Here is a 21,926-nt window from a genome sequence, read left to right as displayed (position 1 = left end):
AGCGATGTGACGTTTTCTGTATAGTTGTTTGTATATTCCATTATATCATTATTTGCAAAATCTCAATATCGTATAAGAAAAATTATAGTGCTGGAGAATCTACAGTCACCTAAAGCGTACATTTAAATTATCGACTCTAGAGTTGTATGATATTATTGACATAAATATTTGAATACCACTTGTACAAAGTAATTATATAATATTCTTTTTCATCATCTTTTTTTGAAAGTTTTTGAAGTGCTCTCCTTAAAAGGCCCAAGGATTGATAGAGTATAGGGCAGCGTGGAATAAGGGCATCAAGGAAAACTAATGTCCAACATTGTGCGATAGTAAATGGAAAGAACAATAATGATGGAGGTGGTAAATTAGCTTTTGCAAAAACTGGATAATGTTCATATTTCACCAGTAAATACAAAATAAAACAAAGTGTAATATCGTACCTGCCGCCATGGCAAATCCTTAGTGCCGTAATCGTATCGTATTTCCTCCCCCACCTGAATATCGTCACATGCAAACAGACACAGATGTGGACTTGAGTCATGCAGGATGATTTTCTTCATTACAGAATTTGGTGCCTTATGATCATCATTAATCCAACGGCCTAACCCCGCCTCTGGATCAGATGCATCAATGCTGCAGTCGCAAGATAAATGAAAAAAGATTGCATGCTTAGAGGTAGCATGAAACTATACTGAACAAAATACAGCTCAAATAGACCTGTGTACAAATGTTAGAGTTAAGGCTCATATTTCAAAATAAAAGTTATAACTAATACATACCAGTATTTTTGTTGTTGTAAATATTTGCAAGCCCTGGCATTTCCAGCCCTAATTGGCAAGTACAATTAATGAAGAATGGCATGAAATTTATAAGTGACCTATTTTATCAATAGAACGTCGGAATTTAATGATGAGAGGGGGAAATGAAAAGATTTTTGGTTAATCGATACAAAACTATGACCCCCACTATTTTCAGTACCAGGGTGATTTTTTTGCCCAAATTTGAACCCTCTTCTGAAAATACTTGAGAATAACATACAAAATGCAAGTAAATCATTATTCCACCAAATTATAGCTACATATTACCCTTCGTGATCACATGCATGGTCTAGCTCATTTTCATCATTGCAGAAAAGGTTTTAAATACTTTGATAAGGCACACAGGCCACACCTATTCCATCATATCTTCTTAAAAAAAACTCTACAAATGTTTATGGTATCATTGCAGAAATCATGAACACAAATAATTCAAGTCACTATAATTGATCTGAAATATAAATAGCAGCATACAGTATGGTAACAAATTGATGAAATAACATAGTTGTAGTTTTCTTTATTTTCATTTTTCTTGAAACAGAAATTAAAGAAACTTTACTAACCTGTAGTTCACACCTGTATGAAGAAAATGAAATGTGTAGTCATTGTCTTCATCTGCATCTAATGTCTCACTGAAAATCCCTCTGTATTCTAGAAGAAAATCACCTTTCTGGAAGTGTTTGCATGTGAAAAGTCCATGACCTGAAGTGGAGTACACATGATATTTTACATTCTAAAGCTTACAAAAATATTCCTTACAATAGTCTGGAAAGTTCGGCTTCGTAAGGCATTAGCTGTTAAAATGGTTCAACAAAGTTTTATGAATTAAATGCGTAATTTGGGTGGCATAAGCATTCCACATAAAGCCATCTATGCCCTCTAATATCCACTACATTTGTCTTCACTCTGCTGCTCTGAAGTTTAAATCTACTAACTTATGAACCATAATTTTGTGAAATCAAAGCTTTGCATTTAATAATTGTACTGGCTTATAATTAATTGCAATTAAGGTACATGTACATGTATCACAAATAGTTAAAACTGTTATAGAAATCGTTCCAATCTACTTTATCCCAGCTCCAAATTACAGTTAATTCGTTGATCACTTGTAAAACATGTACATATATATGCATGTCTAATAAAAATAAAATCGTCTCTGGGAGTTAATGCAATCAAATATTTTGATTTCACCCACCTATTGTCTCATTCACAAACTTTATTTCAAAGCCATCTGGGTCTTTTTCAGCCCTGCACCATTTCTCTACCTGTTGATGCGGTGCAACACGGCGGCGTCTGGTTGTCATCTAATGATAAAAAGAAGACAAGAGAAGGTGATGCATGTAAATCATAAGTTGGGTCTGGTCTAAGGACCATTCGCAATTTTCAAGACTATCTTTCCTTGATATTCTTTCTTGCATGTAGGCCTAAGTCAAGTCTATATATCTAGCCCGAGACAGTTATACTGTGGAAGCAGGATTGCTCTGCTAATTCTAACCAGCCAGCTTGCATGCATGGACTTATGACAGACCTTGCAAAGAGTTCAGATGCTCTTTTGATGACCAGAATGAGATCCAAATCCTAACTGGGATTACCTTTAATTTAGTTTGTTACTGTCAACAAAAGGAACATAAAATACATGTACAAGAAGCATTTTACAAGCTTTAATTTGTAAATTAATATTTTGTAATGATTTTGTACATATAAATCTAGGAAATGTTCTTAAATCACATTGTAGTGTCCTCTATTCTTCTTCACAAACTAGTCAATAAAAATGTGTACATGATGTGAATGCAGAAACTTAATGAGGTATGTAATATTGCAATTACTGTCCAAATGAGGATAACTTCATTAACTTAATAGCTCACCTCAACATATTTTCTTTTGGAGAGAAGAAAATGGATAGCTAGTATAGCAGGGATAGAAACATTACGTTCAGAACATGCATACACAGACAAAGAAGATGAAGACAAACATTTAAAGAAAAAGATACGATACGACCATGATAATGTAAAGAAAACAAAGAATGATCAAGAGATGGAGAAAAAAGAAGACAAAGCACTGACAAGACAATCCATGTAGTGGATCATCATTTGCAGAAGAAGAAGCATGCAGGGGCAGAGAAGATGGAGGATGACAGGGATGAAAAGATGGAGGATGACAGGGATGAAAAGATGGAGGGTGACAGGGATGAAAAGATGGAGTAGGGCAAAGACCAATGCTGGGGAGAGTAGAAGAAGGCAGATCAGAGATAGAAAGTTCAAGAAGTGAGGGCAGTGACTGAGTAGACTGATGAAGAGATGGATCGGAAGGTTTTGAACTGCTTGATGTAACAGACGGAATAGAAGACAACGAAGAAGAACGAGAAGGAGGAGGAGGAGGGGGAGGAAGATCATCCATAGTCATTGTTTTAGCTGTGGAAAATAAAGAGGGTGAAAATTTGAAGAAAAAAAACAATAAAAACCTAAATTTGACTGTTATGATTTAGGGTTGATTCTAAAGTTAAATAAATGCTTAAGACTAGTATTAAGTTAAGCCAAACAAACTCTAAACAACAGAAACTAGACTAGGTTTATAGATCTATCTCAACCTTTTCTAGTGATTGTTAGGTGGGCATCAAATATCGTGCAGTCTTTCGCTTCAATAAGGATCTAGATTCTACTGGTCTATAAGTGATGTTCCTTCTAAGCTCTTACATCTGTAAAAGTTCATTTTTCATCATTGTCAGATTGAAGATAAACACACTGCAGATATCAGAGTGGTGTGCAACGTAGTCAATAATGCTAATGGCGAAAACAGACTTCAATTCAAATGCAGAAATTAATAATAATAATAATAATAATAGTTTGTCCTTATATAGCGCATTTCAGGACCACAGGCTCTCTCAATGTGCTTTACAGATATATATTAATACCCGGGTCACACTTTGTATGCATATTCTCCGCTCCCTGGGGAGCATTCCAGCCAGTCGCCATTTTACAAGCGCCACTTGCTAATCAAACCACATTAACTTTTGCATCCTACTGGGTACTCATTTAACACCTGGGTGGAGAGTGGCAAATGTAGATCAATGTCTTGCCAAAGGACATTAGTGCCGCGGCAGGACTTGAACCGCGGACCTTGTGATCCACAGCCCGGTGACATATTCACTCGACCAAGACACCTCAAATTAAGGTAGAGGTCTAGCTGGTAAAGATGAAAAATAAAGAGCCTATATCTGAGGTGAGGGGGATTTATTATTACAGGTTTAGATCGATCTAGATCATGTTTATTTTTTTATCTCACTGGATCATTATCAGTTCAATTCATAGTCGGATAGAAATGTGTCTAGTCTAACTTTAACTAACGTACTGGTACGTGCGATGACATTATTGCCTAAGAAAAGTTAGATTCAATCCAATTTAGATATGATTATGAACACCTTTTTTACTTATTTTTCAGTCAGTTTCTCCAATTTATACATTTACAGTGCATATAAAAAAAAGCCGATTATACTCCCATTCAAATCAATTCCAGACTAAGTAGATCTCGACTCAATCTACTTTAGATATGAACACCCTTTTTTACTTATTTTTCAGTCAGTTTCTCCAATTTATACAGTTACAGTGCATATAAACATAAGCCGATTATACTCCCATTCAAATCAATTCCTGACTAAATAGATCTAGATCTAGATCTCGACTCAATCTACTTTAGATATGAACACCCTTTTTTACTCATTTTTCAGTCAGTTTCTCTAATACAGTAACAGTGCATTTAAAAAAAAAAGGCTGATTATACTCCCATTCAAATCAATTGCTCTTTTGCATGCATACAAAAGATAGAAGAAAACCGTGGACGTCCACCTTTCCCGGGCGTCCATGGTTAGAAGGTATGTATTCCTGCAAATGTCCACGTTCGCAAAGAGGCCTACTTAAAATCATATTGCTGATTTTATTTCCCCTCTTCTTTTAATTTGGCGCAAGCCATTTTTGGCACTATGGACAAAAAAGGTCAATGTTAACTCAAGCGAGAAGAAATATTTGTTATTTTAGTGGCATTTTATAGAAAAAAAAACTAGGCTTTACTCTATGGCTAGGTCTCGAGCACGTTTAAAAATGCCCTTCCTAGACTATTTTGAAAAGTAATTTTGACAGATTTGTCAAAAGTGTTTTAAAAATACGTACTGTATTGTCCCAGATTAAGACCTAGCTCTATACTTTTCTTCCATCAAATATATAATTTTACTTACTTTAATTAAAGATATTTGTTGACCATCCGTTTCGGCATCGCCATCAATCAGCATGCAGCTAGCGACTCGAAATGTTACTTGTAGAAGACGGGCACCGCGCCGTTAAGCCGCGGGGCGCGTCCCGTGCAGCTCAGGCCAGAGTACCCGGAAGTCCGACGTCCCCGTCAAGACCTCGCTAACGCGCGTTATCTGAAATCACAAGGTAAAACAGGGACTCCCCTAAACTGATCCAAAGCTGGCAGCAGACGGAAATGAAATCCGCCGATCGAGTAATTTTGTCCCACCGATCATTAATCCTAGTCGGTCGTAATGATATGCACACCGGTGTATCAGATTTGTTAACGGTTATCGTGGACCTAGCTCCAATCGAGTCTCCTATTTGATATGGTACTTGTTTAGCCGTAAAAAGTCATATTAAAGATAAAAGAGAACCGTGGACGTCCACCTTCGCCGGGCGTCCATGGTTAGAAGGTGTGTATTCCTACAAAGGTCCACGTTCGCGGCCATTTACAAACGCACACACACACACACACGATCTGAATGCCCACACACAGTATATAGTGTGTACGAAGGCTTGCAAGATAGGTAGCATTCACAAACTATGATTTGCACTGCTAAACGTCATGTGAGCTACCGAGCGTGAAATACATATATGTATATGCAGATTATCCATGGATTTAGGCTGAGAAGAGTCACGCCTCCCTAATTAGCCGAGTCAAAAAGTGGGGGAAGGATATTTTCAAAATGTAATCGTATGTGATCCCTGGGAGCTAGCGAAAAATAAGCACATGGATATATTCCTTACGTCTGGCCCAACTTAAGCCTTAGGGGCTCAATTCATGAAAGTGGTAATTCTCGGAGCTATGATGGAAACAATGTTTAAATCGCTGTTTTTTATTGAGATATTTTTAGAGTTCTGAGTTGAGCCTTTTGGGGCATATCGATAAAAACCTGCCCTTTATATGACACCTCTTTTTTTAGCATCACATTCACGATCTCGAGTGATAAAAGTTTGAATCTCAATTTGGTAGTAAAAACATTGCCCTATTTTGCATGATCGCGCAATGCACATAGACTGCATAGGGATGCGTGCAATCTCTATGGGAAGGGCTTTTAGCACACCAAACCGAGTGCACAATCAGAAACACTACCCTAATAGTAAGAGGTGCTTCTCAAATCTTACATTGCAGCAAAACAGAATTGAGATTGGACTGGAATTCAAGTATGCTCAGCTAGAATACCTTTTTGCGATTGTCTGATGGTTTATACTGATGCATGAACTCATCTAAGAAACCCCTGAAGGCATTGATACCCAATGTGAGAGGGAAGGTGGTGTTGTTAGCTTCTTCATACTGCTTGGCTACTATGCTCAGGACCTTCTCAAAGTTGGACATCAGATGTCTGTACTGCAAGTTTACAGCATTACCATCCTACAGAGATGACAACAAAGTGATAGGGTTATAGACGAAATGACGAATAGATTGAATACATGACTAGCATATGATTGAATGAGGGATAAAGAATGGAGGCATGAAGTCAGAAGTGAACCCCATTTGTAGCGACGTATGTGATGAGATCAACATATATTTCAGGACAGTAGTCCATAGATATTTTAAAATGCACACTTGAGTTATAGACTCCTGGTAACACTATTAATACAAGGCTACAACATAACTTTACAAGGACTAAACATAAAAATTATGCCATTGGTGTTGCCTACAATAAGCATCTAATCAAATTGAAATGGTATAAGGAGACAGATATGATGATACTCACATGTAAGGTAACTGAGTATGTACTGATGAGGTTTTCCCTGAATTTCTTGAGCGCTTTCTTGAAGACGACATCCACCTGACTGTACGTTTGGCCCATCTCATTTACCTGCCATCAAATGTGAAAAATAGTTCAAATAACCTACAACACAATTTAAAAACTTCACAGTGACATCTAACATCAGATGCCTGTCTCTAACCTTGCAAGGATAAACCATCAAAGTATACTATGGACCCTCATTCCTTTAACTGCACTAAGAATAAAAACAAAGCATACAATGCATATTTTTTGTAAGCAGCGATAAACTGTTGAAATAGAATGAAAAGAAATGAGAATAAGTATGCAAAAACAGGACAAATTTGAGGGCTACATGTACATATTTTGTACAACAATTTCTTATCATTAATTACTATTTTGTTATGTTTACTGCTAGTACAGATCTGCTGTAAAGAATATCAAACTTTGAAATCATATGCCATCATTCAATAATGGTCCTCTATGAAGTATATTTTACCTTAGATTGGATGAAGACATTCATCTGTTCCAGAGCCTGAGCATCATTGATGAGTTGATCTGTAGGATACCTCCACTGTGACATCCCTTGAAAATTAATATTACCCTGATTAGTACGAGTTCTTTTAGGAAGGGGTGAATTCACTGTTCCAGAATTCTTCCTCCCTGAAGGGGGTTTCTGTTGCTGTGGTGGTGTCCTCTCACCAGTTAACTGCTTCTCGTTGGTCTTGTCATTGAGGACACCAGACTTGGAGCTGGAGTTACTCTTGATGCTACTCTGCTCCTCGATGAGTAGAGTCTGGTCCGATGGTGATCGTCTGAACCGTCGCTTAAACTTAAAGTTGTGCTTGTAACGTTTGAAGAGATTCTTTGGGGGTGCGCTTGGTGATTCTGGAGTTCGTGGAAGACTGCTATCCTGGTCAGACAACAGTGGAGATCTAGGTGAGGTAGGAACCACCTCATCTTCAGTGGCTGATGAATCTGAGATTACAGATGAAGGCCTGCCTACAACAAAATCAACCTAAACACAAACAAATAACACACATCACAAGGTTTCTTGGTTTAAACAAAATATCTTGATCTTGAGAAGCTAGCTCATGACTTTCACTCTTAAATCAGATTGAATGGAATTTATTTCCACATTTGCATTAAAAATACAGAACGGTATATATAAAGTAAACAAACATCAAATACATGCAAATTAAGAAGATAAAAGGGATAATTTACACGATTGGGAAAACATACAATGTAAATGTGGCGGGATCAAAATAAGTTTGTGTAAAACTTATGTCCATGATCCCCTACTGTTAAGAAGCATTTATACAAGTCTAAAGACTAGAACTCAAGTATTTACAAACCAAAAAGACTTATCTGTTTTCTGTTGTTTACTGACATTTCAAATACAGGCTCAACATGTTATATCATAAAAATATAAGCTTTGAAATAAATTAACAAGGTATTTCTACTAATGCTTTGGGATCCACACTGATGTCACAATCTGTTATATAAGAAATATAAAGCTCTAGCATTACTAGTTTTCCTTACTCTCAATGACAATGTGTTGTGCAAAGACTTGTGTGGGTGGAGTAGTTCTTACTGTCCAACCAGGTCTTTCCTGGAATTAGTCTACCTCCTCATGTCTGCGTACAACACAGTATCCGTGAGAGCAAGGCGTTCCCTGGCATTGACAAAGGATAATAAAATGGAATCTCATGCTCACCTTTCCCTTTGGACTAAGTGGTGGTGATGGTCTAATGGGTTGAACCTTATCCCTTTCTTCCATCTGCATCTCCTCCGCATCATCATCTTCTTCCAAGATGATGTCATCTGTTGCTAAGACAACCAACTCTTCTCCATTAACCTCAGCTGCCTTAACTGTCGCCTTCTCCTCCCCTGCTGTATCCTCCTCCTCCTCGTCTCTTCCAAATGGTGTCTCTTCTAGAGAGTCAATGACGCTCTGTAGATCAGCCAGCTGATCTACTAACTGCATTGATTCTGTCCGTGAGACTACGTTACCACCCTGCATAGGCTTCTTGATGGCAAGTGCTTTAATATCAAGCTTGTTTACAACAGTTTGAGGAGTTCTATTTGGACTTGTATTGCTCTCCATGGAGGAGTCTGACGATGTTTGTTTGTTGGGGCGTTCACTGGAGGAGTCTCTATCACTCTTACGATCCTGGGAAGATGAGCGTGAGCTTGAGGTTGCCCTTGCCATGTAATCACGGGCCATGTCCCTCACCTTAGTTTGTCTGGCACAATAAACAATAACAAATAAAAAAACTTTATATGTTACCATACCTTTCACAGCAAAAATGAAGAATCTATCAAGGCAAAATTAGGAATACAGTCTTATTTTGTATATATAAATAAGAATTATTCCTCCAAAATAGGATTGGCAGCTATGTGTTACTCACATTGTACATTATAGTTAGAGTTGCTGTACTTTTTTTTTATCATTACACCTTACTATCTTCCTTGCATGATACAAAAACCTTCACAAAAAGATATAATTCAAATATAAACTATTAAGGCATTGACTTCTGAATTCTCTCTCATTCCTAAAGGCCTTAAATAAAGGGGTCACCTCGTTCCTCTGCCATAAATTAAAGTTATAAACAGCAGTATTACTTAATTTGAGATTATCACACTATAATTTATATAATATTCAAAACATACATGAAAACAATACATGAATCTCAATTAATGACGAGACAATTTTGTAACTATTCTTTCTTGTGATTAAAAACCTGATTAGTGAAGGGGTGACTACCTTGCAAGAGATCTTCTGAGAGGGGACACATCTGGAATGGGACTAATAGGTGGTCCTACTTCAACGTTGACACCATCATTGAATGACGGTGAGAGCAGTGCATTGGGACTTGTAGGACTTGTCAAACTAGTAGAAGAGGGATGCAGGCCACCGGTAAGGGTGAGGGAGGGACCAGGTGAAGTGGTTGGTTCATCTAATAGGAGCTCATCTGAACCCAAGGATCCCTCATGGACTCCACTGCTCCTATAGTGTTAGAGTAACAGGAGGAAATTACTGCTACAATGTAGGAGAAGCTTGTACAATCTTTTGGATTATTTACCCATTCTGACCAGAAAAGTGGACTGACATGATTATCTATTGGAATTTAAAACTCATTTGAACCAACATAACTAAAATGGTACATCATTTGCAATTATATAGTTTTCAAACAAAATGCAAATTTCACTATTCTTTGCAAAAGGTTCCTGACAAAGCAGGATGAATCTAAATCCTGCAATATATGTACACTGGAACTTGCTAAACATCTACAGGTACATGTACGCTGTTAATCATATAGGTCAAATTCAAGTCTCAAATTAATTTTTTGTCCACGGGGGCTGTTTTAGTACTCACGGGGCTCTTTTTTAATATAAATTTCCATTGAATTTGTACCCATGATGCTCCTAAATTCTTGCTATTCCATCATAATCATTTATTTAAGTCGGCATTTTCCCTCTTACAAATTTACAAGTAACATAGGGGTTACTGACTTTCATCCCGTGATGACATTCTCCCCATTTCTTCCCGTTTTGCACATTATTTCCTTCTCATCATTCAGAGCAACCTTATTTTCATTCATTTTTTAGTCTTTACCATATCGTTCCACAACAACTTTGGTCTTCCTCTACTTCTCAATATTGATTTACTGGTCGAGGTTCATTATTTGCCCATCGCCCTCGTGTATTTTGAGCCTTGGTCAAATTGCACAACTACATGTAGATGTACTGAACTAAATGAATTACAATGTAATTATCAGGGAGGGGGGATGTGAAGGTAACTACTCTAAAAACTACATGATGATACTACTTACTTTTTTAGACAATGGATCATGCAAGCACAGCGTTAATGTACATGTTAAAGAACTTTCACGATTAAATAACAACTATTCAGCTGAACTTTTAAAATCTACTTTTTATAGATTTATAGAGAAATAAAAACAAATTTTTATCCCACAAAGCAGTAGATAGTAAATTAGTCACAAGAACTTACTCTTCTGATTCCATTGTGGTTGTTCTGTTCCTCTCATAGAGATCGTCCTCGATATCATCTGTTGTCAAGATTCCCTCATCACTGATAGCAGAATGGACATCATCAGTCCTCCTAACACGATTCTTGACTTGCGAAGATGACTCATCATCGTCTCCTCTTCTCAAGCGAGTCTTCACAGGTGTAGGCTTCACGCTTTGCTCCTTTCTCAGTAATATACATCTGTCATGATATGAAGAAGACTTAGTCTATACTCATTCAAATTTAAAATGCATGCCATTTAACTCTAGATTAGACAATTTTTTTAAGCGCCAGGAACGTCACGGCGTGACACACATGTGCGCTATATAAGAAGTCCCCGTTATTATGTCATTTGGTAACCATAATGCAGTTTGAATATTCCTACAAAGACAATTATTTGTCATAAATTTATTTCAAAAAATGATTGTGTTACTTTAAAGACTTTTTCTTATGTAATGACATTAAAACAGATTTTTTTTATTGTACAATATAAGTATGTAAAGACCCTGCATGTATATCTAACCTACACAATTTCTCTTACCCAATAATCCATAACGATTTTCATCAAAGCACAGACCAGTAGATTAACATTGTATTACAAAGTGCCATCTGCTCAATATAAGATGTACCTACATCGCATCATCACCTGTCTGTCCTACATGTACCTCCCACATGTATCTTACTTAAATGTTTAATGACAGGCTATGGACTTACCTCTTTCTTGTCTTCATGCCCCTTGTTCTTGACCTACACATGTATCTTACTTGAATGTTTAATGACAGGCTATGGACTTACCTCTTTCTTGCCTTCATGCCCCTTGTTCTTGACCTACACATGTATCTTACTTGAATGTTTAATGACAGGCTATGGACTTACCTCTTTCTTGCCTTCATGCCCCTTGTTCTTGACTGCAACAGGAGGATACCCCTCCTTAGTTTCTGGTACTGTCTCTGTTCTAGTACCATTCTCCACAATGCTTGAATGGTAATTGCGGCCTTCCTCTGCTCAAAGTATATCCTTCTATCAAGATAACCTCGCCAATTTGCCTACAAAATAGGACAATAATATAAATGTTAGAAAACCTCTATTTTTTTTTCTATCTAAATTCTTTTCAACATCTTACACTTTTTAAGCCCCAAAGCCTGAATAAGAGGTCTTGTAGAGAGTACTTAAATCATCAAAATGATCCATTACATGCATGTACATATGTCACACAGCTGAGTGTCATATAACCCTGAATATCAAAGAGCGACTTCTGACATAACCAATGGATACAGTTTATTGTAACATTGTCATCAGAGGACTTGCAATTCATTTAGATCAGTCAAATTAATACAAAAACAGAGTGCAGGAAATAAAAGCAAATAATTATCTTGGAGATATATTGCCAAAGAGATATCTTGAACAGTGTGAATGGCATGCATCATTGTGTGGAAAGCTCTCGCCATCGATCAACTCCTCACCTGTAGTTTGATAATGGATTCTCTTGTCTCCCTGTAGCGTCTCCTAGCTAGGAGCCCTCTGTACCACCACTGGATCTTACAGATACGCTGGAGCACATGGGCATGGAGTGCTTCCTGGAGCTTTACTCTCTCACTTTCTCTCAAGAACACCTGGAGAAATAGTTAGAGCACAATAACATGTGACAATATACTTTATATTGTACACATCAAAATGTTCACATACAAGATTTGTTGGTAGATAACAGGGACATATACACTTTTTTGTGAGATATTGTTTTTGCAATAATTAACACAAGCTATTCACACTATATATTTCACATGCTTTGCCAGCTCACTTTATCATGACCCTACAAAATTTTACAAAATTCAAGAAAATAAACCCTCATGAAAAAACAACTCCTTAATTTAAACAGCATGTGGTTTTGTTTAAAGGCATTGTTTAACAACGTTAAATCTGAGATACACGGCCCTACGTGTTATCAGTGTCTGTGATATGGTGTAATATTGAAGCCCTAAAAAAATTGCGCTTCAAAATGATCAAGAAGTGTCTCCAAAAAGTAAAAATCTTTGAGTGACCGGTTTTACCATACTCGTTTTCCCCAATAAACTGTAGTGTTGTGAAAAACGTTTTGCAAACGCAAAATTTGGTTTCGATTACCAATCATAAATATCATGATAATCAGACAGGCGATCGGCTTGTAAAAGTCATGGGGTTCCTGACTGACCTAAAGGTTTATAATTATCATTGCAGCATGAGCTAAATCCAGGATTTTGTTTCAGAATCTGAGACAAAGTTACCGGATCCCTTTAAGTCACAAATGTATGTAAAAACTTGTGATAATGATTTGTTTAAAATCCATCACCTCCTTGCACAATAGATTATGAAGGCCTACGCTTTGATGGAATATGATCATAACAGAATATATATATTTTGAATGACTTTTTCAACCTTTCAGAATAAAACATTGAAGAATGGTTTAACATCCAGCTTGTCTACCTGACAAGATAATGTTATTGAGTGATAATGATTATACTAACCTTTGACTTGCCAATCTGATAGTTGGTAGCATCCAGGTCCATAGATACAAGGAATGTCTTTATCTCTCTGGCTGAAGCCTTCATCTGCTTTGGTAGCAACACTTTGTACTTATGACAGAATTCCTACACAGGAAGATTATTTCAAAGAACATACATGTATGTTTCTGGTATATTTTGTTATTACAAATCTGCCTAAAATTCACTTCAGTTTGTCTCTAAGTCTGGTTTATTTTATAGTCTCTAAAACCTTTTCTATATTTCTCTCTTAGAATTTCTTCTGTCTGAATTTTATATTTTACATGGCAGTTTCAAATATCTGCCTTAAGTTTTGCCTGACTGTTTTGGTAGTAACACTTTGTACTTATGACCGAATTCCTAGATAAGGCAATCAATAAACAATATATCAAAGTACATTTCAAGGTACATTTTGTTTACATTATTCTGGCATTAGATGTCTTCAATCTGTTTGTATATCTATGATTTCTCTCACAGTCTCCTACTTTTCAGTAATTCTCTATCTTTTCCTTGACTATTTGGTTTCATTTACTATTCAGTACTAAATATGTTCATATGATTTGCTAATTATGTCCTGAAAGTGCAAAATTAAGCAGAGGTTCTTAACATATGTTCAGATATCTGGAACAACTTGAAGAGATCAACATTATATACACATGAACTTGACAATGTTCAACGTGAGCAGAGGAACTTTTTTCAAGAGGCCTGAATCAAAAACTTTTTTAGCATGAATTTTGACAATTTCAATGAGTTTGGAATTCAAACATATGAATATCTGTAACGGTCTACATACCTCAAATTTGAGTCTGACATTATATCCAGACTGTCTTATCCTGACAGTCTCCAGCATACCAGTATATCGTAGCTGTCTCATGATGAGTTCTTCATCCAGACGACATGGCTCTTTCTGTGAGTTGGACTTGATGCACCGAACAAAGAACGGATTGGCTTGGTTCAAGGTATCCATCAACTTACTCAATGAAGACTGCCAAATACAGACAAGTTAATGGAAGGTAATATTAGTCATGTTCATGGATTTGGTGAAATGTGTTTCCTCTTTAGCTAGGCTAAGAAGGGAACAATAACAGAATATTTAGTGCTATTCAATTTCATAGATTTTCTTCTAGCTGGTACAGGACTTGTTTAAGACTTTTCTAAGACTATAACAAGAGCAAATATTCTTGAAATAAAATAAATTGTTTTTCAATAGCTTTTAAAGCTTCATGAGTACCAATTTCACTCAAATATATGTACACCTATTCCTGTTCCTGCTTACTTCCCACACATATAATTCAATTTGGATTCTTTTACACACTAACCCTTTTGTGACAAGGAGTTTAGAACTATTATTCATAAGTGAACATTTAAGATTGAAATATAGACATCTATGAGTAGTTTATTAGTCAATTGGACCTAAAGTATATTGCAATAAAATACACTTTACAATAACTCTTGGGCTGGATTAAAGGGGTTACAGCATCTGAGGGGTTACAGTGTAAGTGGTTGACTGTGATAATATGTTTACCTGGAACTGTGCACACACTGTGGGGGGATGTTTCTTGGATTTCCTACGGTTTGGAGAGTACCGTCCAGCAATCTTCTTCACTGACTTCAGATCTCTTAGACTCTGCTTAGCAATGGTTAATAAATCATCAATCAAATACACATACAAGATAGAGATGATATACACTGTAAACTATGGAACAGTGATGGTCATAAGAAAAGATTATAATCTTTAAAAAGGGGTACAAAATCAATATATAAATATTTCTACATATCAGGAATTTGCTATTAAACAGTCACAGACATGCATCTACAATAATTATACTTATTACTGGCATCTATTCCATTCATAACATTTGCAAATTTAGATATGCAAAGAAAATTTGTTACATTTCTGTACTTTTGACATGGCTTACATGCATGTGATTCATTATAATGCCTTTTGATGTTCAATCTACTGTCCATTCAATATGCGATGTTAAGTAAGTAAAATATATAGAGATGAATCATTATTTCAAAGATGTCTGCCTTCAATCATCACTTCGTAATAACTAAATACACCAGTTTACGGTTACTTCAGTGCGCATGCATAGACATGGACGCCATTTTAATTGGCTTTTAAACAAAGTCAATGACCTAGAGTACAGTGGTTTATGCGTACATTAAGATTGCGCCCATGCAAATTATGATTTGAGCGTACAACACAGCGCGCAGACAGTGATGTCATCATTATTTGCATGGGCGCAATCTTTAGGCATAAACCACTGACCTCTAGAGGTCATTTGTAAATTAAGATGGCGCCCACAACCGTAAACTGGTGTATTGATTTTGCTTACCTTAGAGGGCTGGACTTGAGCTCCACGGAATGATCGATTTCTTCTGCTCATTGGAGAGAAAGGGATCAAAGAATGAGTCATAGCATTTACAGACACAAAGCAGATAATTATCATTTTATACAGCATTCCTATCAGAATAGTGCTTCAACCAGACACCCTACATGTATGTACTATATAAAATTGTCATGCTTTTGTTCTCAGGAAAGAGACACAAATTTAAGGTAACAAAATGTGATGCATTATGAGATGATATTGGGTGAATAATTCAATGCAAAATTACTTCTAGGCTCCAGTATTTATTTCTGAGCATAAAGTTGTTTTCTTCCTTCTCTCAACCTAATGGATACCACGCAATAATGGATAAAGCACATATTTTCAAAGGCTACAGCCGGCATTTTCTCAGACTATCAAAGAGCCTTATGCCAGCCTTCAATTTTTTCCCTCAAAATATCTCCTCTGCTTTTAAAGGACTCTAGCGTCCAATTACTATACTATAACTCCAACTTTTAGTATCCCTACCAATTTCCTAGTTATTTTGCAAGATGTTTTTTAACCAATCACAAAGTCTCAACACATTGTCCATATACATGTGCACATAATTGTGTATTTCAGATGAAATCAAGATTTTCTTTAGCAGAGCAACAGCAAATAACTAAAAGCTCTATGTAGTGAATAAAGTATTTTTTTCTTTCAGTTTGGCAAGTGCAGAGTTAGTTATTTCAGTTAGTCAGACACTAAATTGCAGGTGTTTGTTGCAAAAGTCCTCGGCTGGTAAAAAAAGTGTTTTTCTATTCTAACCTTTGAGTGCTTAATAAAGTAAAGCGAAAGCACCGACATGAAATTTTCCTCCCTTTTTTAATGTTTCAAAATTGAAAGGGATCTATGTACATTACTTGATTTATACATTGGGAATGAATGGATAGGTTGACTATAAGTATATCAGTACACAGGAACGGTTCTGATTATGTATGATTTGTAATGACAAAGGGCGTTTTTACACATGTTCAATACTCAGCCAAGATGCATTAATATACTACCTTGTATGCAACATGTATATTGCACAACTGTATGCATTCCAGGAATGTCAGGCACATGCCATATCACTCGATATTCATTCATGGTTTTTTTTTCTTCAAATGAGAACAGATGTTGGCATGCTACCACAATATATATATACAATTTTCATTCTACAAACACATTTTGGACAAGGAGAGGATTAATATAATTAATACTTACAATCACAAGACTGATTTCAAACTACCATATAAGATACATGTATGTGTAAAATATATTTCTATGATATTTGAACCGATTTGGACTATCTAATGTGTTGATCGACAAGTCAAAATATGGTTGGACTAGGTAACAGACAATATTTTCATGGATGTTTAAAATAATGTTTTTCATGGGAGATTTGAAGAAGAAATATTCGCTCAAAATAGAAATGAAATAGTCTCCAACCTGGTAACCAGTATTGATGTATTGTAAATGTATGTACATGTAGGTATGTACATGTATGTAGGTATGTATGATTTAAATGACTGGATGTATGATGTTGAAGAGGGAGAATGGTAAGCAGGGAAGATTTTATTTTGAATTGCCATGCTTATTTTGTCAACTTCAGAGGTAGCCATTTGTCCCCAAACTATGAAGAAAAAAATAAAACTGTAAATCATCTCTATTCATTTGTGAATTGTGTAATTACGGTTGGCATCATGCAATGCAGCAACACACAAAACTACCCACAAAAATCATATACATGTAGTTCCTAAATTGTTAAAGGAACATTATTTAAAATCAAGGTTAAATAAAGTGTGAATGTCATAAAATGCACATATCCTAGTTTTAGAGGATTTTTCTTTGTTTCGTAGAAAATATACATTTCCATAAAAGCAATTTCATCTGTTTCCAAAAGAAGATTTCCTGCTATGTCACAATAATTTCTCCTGCTGGTATTTATTTCAATAGCACAAGAATAAACCCTACGTAAAATATGCCTTTGTCAACTAAAGCTGAATTTGAGGTATTTCATGCTCATTTGTTGGAGACCATTTTTCTAGTGTAGCAGACCGGGAGGGATTGAGAAGACTGAGATGAAACCAATGACGTACTTGACCACTTTGGAGGCCCTGAGATAATTCTCCCGGTAGAGTAGATTTGGCTTCAGTGTACCCAGGCTCAGATGAGATGTAGGACTAAACAACATTGGGCTGGTTAGTAGGGGGGATACCCCACGCGTCGTCAGGCTGCAAGGCAGATGATAGGCCGGCAGGGTGGGTAGGCAGGAGGGTGGGGTGTGGCACACATGTTGATGACGATGAGGCAGCCCGGAAGTGGCAGGGGAATGGGTGGGGTATGGGTTGAGGTTGGTAATACAGATGGGGGAGGGGGAGAGGAGATGGTAAATATATGTTTTTAAACATTATCATTTCATGCCAGTCATGCAACTCAAATATGTAAAGCCAGGGTGCGCTCTTGACAATGACACACACACACATAACACATTTCAGTGGCGCTCATTGATTTTTATCGGGTGCAGGGTTCAACATTTTCTGTACTATCTAATGGTGCAATTATTTGTAAGCAAATATTTCAGGAATGTGCTGTGGCAGGCAAGTGTGATTTTATCACATAAATCACCAAAATAACTGAAATTGACTGTGCAGAGCATGCATTTTCAAGTTACATCGCACCCTGTCTTCCATGTACATAAAACAAATTTTATAACAATCACTTTCTGATGTAACGTTATCACAATCAATTATATAATACAATACTTGGATATACAGATAATTATAAATTGTCACACAACCATACACAGGATAGATGCAACAGAGAAAGGAATAGGAAGGATACAGCAGGATCTATGTAGAGCAATGTATGTATGCTTCAAGGGAATGGACAGGTATATAATGTGGAAACAAGTACATTTTTGTGGGACTAATTTCATTGTATGCAAGTTTTTATTGGGAGAATGGTAAACATAGTTTTATTTCAGGTGTTTGCATATAATGTATCAATCTTTGGAGGTGTAAATATGTGTGTGATGTAGAATTATGGTAACACTGATTCTTTTAATCACTGGGAAAAAAAAGCAACTACCTTTTTTTTTTACATTAATAAGTACAGGTATGATATGGCCCTAACAAAAAGATAATTAGCTTCATGCCAAACACTTTTTCTTTAATATAACATGCTTTTTGCCCACTTCAATATGATTAATCAGGGAATGGATAAAAATGGAAAGATTGTTCTCCATGCAAAATTAATTGCTTTACTTCAATGCTTTATAAATAATATACATGTACTCCTAAGGAATATACAACAGGACTTTAATATGTTGCATAGCATACAGAAAATCCATAATTTGATGCATAAAAATAACATTATAAAAAAAATGATGTGATGCTGCTGGGCACTGCACCAAACAATCCTACTACATAACTAGATCTACGACTGTGCGCAATCGAAAATGATGCCTCAGCCAGAGCTATTTTACAAACCTTACACATTTTTGTAATTTATGTTTGATTGTAATCCATTTATAACAGGTTCTCATAATATCATGATTACATGTACAAGCTAGTTTTTCATATACATGTATGACCCTTTTATCTTTGACCTCATGAACCTAAAATCTAATCAGTTTATTGGCTCTGCAAGATACATACATGTCCCGAGCTTGATAATAATCCATCCGTTGGTTCTAATGATAATGCGTTCACAAGCTATTTTTGCATACGTAATGAGCCCCATGACCTTTGACCTCATGAACCCAAATCTAATCAGTTCATTGGCTTAGCAAGATACATACATGTCCTGAGTTTGATGGTAATCTGTCTATTGGTTCTAATGATGTCATCACAAGCTATTTTCGCATACAAAATGAACCCTGTGACCTTTGACCATGTGACCCCAAAATCTAATCAGTTCATTGGCTCTGCACGATACATATATGACCTAAGTTTGGCAGGAATCCATCATTTGGTTCATGAGATAACGCGATCACGAGAACAGGATGTACAGTCGTACGTACAGACGGACAACCCGAAAACATAATGCCTCCGGCTAGTTAGTTGCAGAGGCATAAGAATGGAAATATCAACTCTGAATCAAATATTTTAGAGAACATTTTGATAATACTGGTTAACGTTTTGTAATGGGGGAGGATATATTTGCACATTCATAGTCAAGCAAAACGCGAGCAATAGTGTCTGAAGGGTGTTGTGAATATATATAAGGGATGAGTGAGGGATAGGAGTGCATGCCTAGTCTCTTTCTCAACTCACTTGATGAGCGCCATTATGCGGTAACACCTAGAAGCTGTGTACAGGTTTCTGGGAGACAGAAACAAGTGACTGGGGATAAGAGTCTAATCATCAAAGTCAGGTGAGCGGACCGATGTGTGCCTTTAAAGCGTGCGACTTTTAATTTTTTCTCATTACCTATAACTATTAAATCTTGTGAGATATTCTTCACACTATCAAAGCATTGGACTAAAAACTCATACAGCTTTGCATAAAGATCTACAGGTAATACATAATTGTATATGAGATAACATGAGGCAACTTGAGATCTCTTTAGTTTAAAAGCAGCTTGGGACAAACTAATATTATAGGACTTTATTTCTTTAATGAACCACATCTAAAAATACTATATATCTGATCGGACTAAAAAAAGGTTTTGAGTCTGAAATCAAAAGAAAATAGTTAATTGATAAGCCCATATTTTTATTCTTTTCATTTTAATAACAAATAAGGCTGCCTGAATTTAAAAAAACAAAGAAAAACATCTATTAATTATGTCCTTTTTAATAAAAATATCTTGATTCCCAAATATCTATCTAAGGACTACTCCGATATGCCATTTTTTGATAAATCGGTCTTCCCTTTGTATAATTGCAATTGCTCTTCAAATGAAGCAATTATCTTCTCCTTTAAGAGTGCATGGTTAACATGGTGATGAGTAATCTCTGTGAAGTACTTACATAGAAGCACAATGGTGCGCACATCTATTGACAGGGGATTCAAATAATTCATTTTAAAAAGTTTCACAAAATTTCTTTTTGAGGGGCAAGGGAAATATTCACATTTGAAGAGACGCAGGTCATGAAAAAATACAATAAACAGATCACGACAACAACATTAACAGGAGGACAAGATTTTGGCGGCTTTGGTCTTTATATATCTATGCATATTTTTTTTAGAGGAAAGATAATACCAAAAATTCTACAAATCAATTTGGAAAGGAAAGATAGTTTTTATAAATTGTGTGAGTAGCATAAATCTATAAACCTAATTTAAAGAAATTGTATCAAGAAAGATAGAAAGGAAATAGACGAGAATCGAAATAACATACACACATATTTAACACTAAATTAATATCATTTAAAGTGTCTGAACAAAACATGATAACAATTCGAAAGTACCATTTTCAACGAATATAAAATTTATCAAACATTTCATCACAAATATCAGGACCATTGACAGAAAAAAGCAAGCCCATAAGGACAATTTGGGAGAACCAACAGGAGTTAAATAATGGACCAACAAAATGGATGTATACATTTTCTGCAGGAATTTGGATATTCACATGTTTCACTGACATTCCATTTGTATAACTGTTCACATCACCAAGGAGAGATTATAGTTGGGGCTCAATGTAATAATGCATTCATTCATTCATAACCAAAGTTATATCATTCTGGGCTAATGATGATTTTTTTTTTTTTTTTTTTTAAATTTTTAATCCAGAATATTACTCCAATGTTATTACGGAAGGGGACATAATTTAGGTGTATCAGGGTAGTTCTGCTCTTTATAACCCGATACTGATAGGGATTATGATTTATTGCTTCTGAACATATTGTTGACAGAGAATGAATAAGTAAACATATAGCCTCTGTGATGCATACCTGAGAACATTTTCATCCTTTCCATCAATGCTTAGGCTGAGGTTGGGTGGTCGCTTCTTCCCTCTTATAGCTGCAAAGATTTCAAAGAATAAAGGAAAAAAGACATTAAAAAAAGAGAATCAAATAAAAAGTGACAAAAAAGAGAATTAAAGATTACATGTCTATCATCAATAAACAAGTTACTAATACTTTCAAATGATCAAAATATGTCACCATCATTACAATTTTCTTCTCAAAATATCAATAATATCACATTGTGAAATAATTGCTGAAAGAAACTGGGATATAGCATT

At 35.9% G+C, this 21,926-nt stretch overlaps 1 protein-coding gene across 7 annotated transcripts in view; it reads right to left on the bottom strand.

Annotated features, from left to right (window-relative positions):
- The window catches only part of LOC590989 (unconventional myosin-IXAa), a 128,364-nt gene that overhangs the window by 43,693 nt on the left and 62,745 nt on the right, over positions 1–21,926 (bottom strand). For 5 of the 7 annotated variants that reach the window (XM_030976739.1, XM_030976736.1, XM_030976738.1 and 2 more), the window contains 14 exons: positions 21,634–21,703; positions 17,831–17,965; positions 15,720–15,762; positions 14,906–15,007; positions 14,174–14,365; positions 13,366–13,488; positions 12,328–12,477; positions 11,741–11,910; positions 10,847–11,065; positions 9,599–9,841; positions 8,549–9,077; positions 7,331–7,849; positions 6,820–6,924; positions 6,285–6,473 (listed from right to left, as the gene is read on the bottom strand). In XM_030976739.1, coding sequence (XP_030832599.1) covers positions 6,285–6,473; positions 6,820–6,924; positions 7,331–7,849; positions 8,549–9,077; positions 9,599–9,841; positions 10,847–11,065; positions 11,741–11,910; positions 12,328–12,477; positions 13,366–13,488; positions 14,174–14,365; positions 14,906–15,007; positions 15,720–15,762; positions 17,831–17,965; positions 21,634–21,703 — 2,789 coding nt within the window. Of the gene's footprint in view, positions 1–6,284; positions 6,474–6,819; positions 6,925–7,330; positions 7,850–8,548; positions 9,078–9,598; positions 9,842–10,846; positions 11,066–11,740; positions 11,911–12,327; positions 12,478–13,365; positions 13,489–14,173; positions 14,366–14,905; positions 15,008–15,719; positions 15,763–17,830; positions 17,966–20,008; positions 20,057–21,633; positions 21,704–21,926 lie in introns of all 7 variants that reach the window. The other 2 variants (XM_030976737.1, XM_030976741.1) reach the window with 2 other exon arrangements.

The sequence above is a fragment of the Strongylocentrotus purpuratus genome, unplaced genomic scaffold (genome assembly GCF_000002235.5).
Source record: "Strongylocentrotus purpuratus isolate Spur 01 unplaced genomic scaffold, Spur_5.0 spur5_scaffold_9, whole genome shotgun sequence".
Classification (NCBI taxonomy): Eukaryota; Metazoa; Echinodermata; class Echinoidea; order Camarodonta; family Strongylocentrotidae; genus Strongylocentrotus; species Strongylocentrotus purpuratus.
This window is presented reverse-complemented; position numbering and strand designations above follow the sequence as displayed.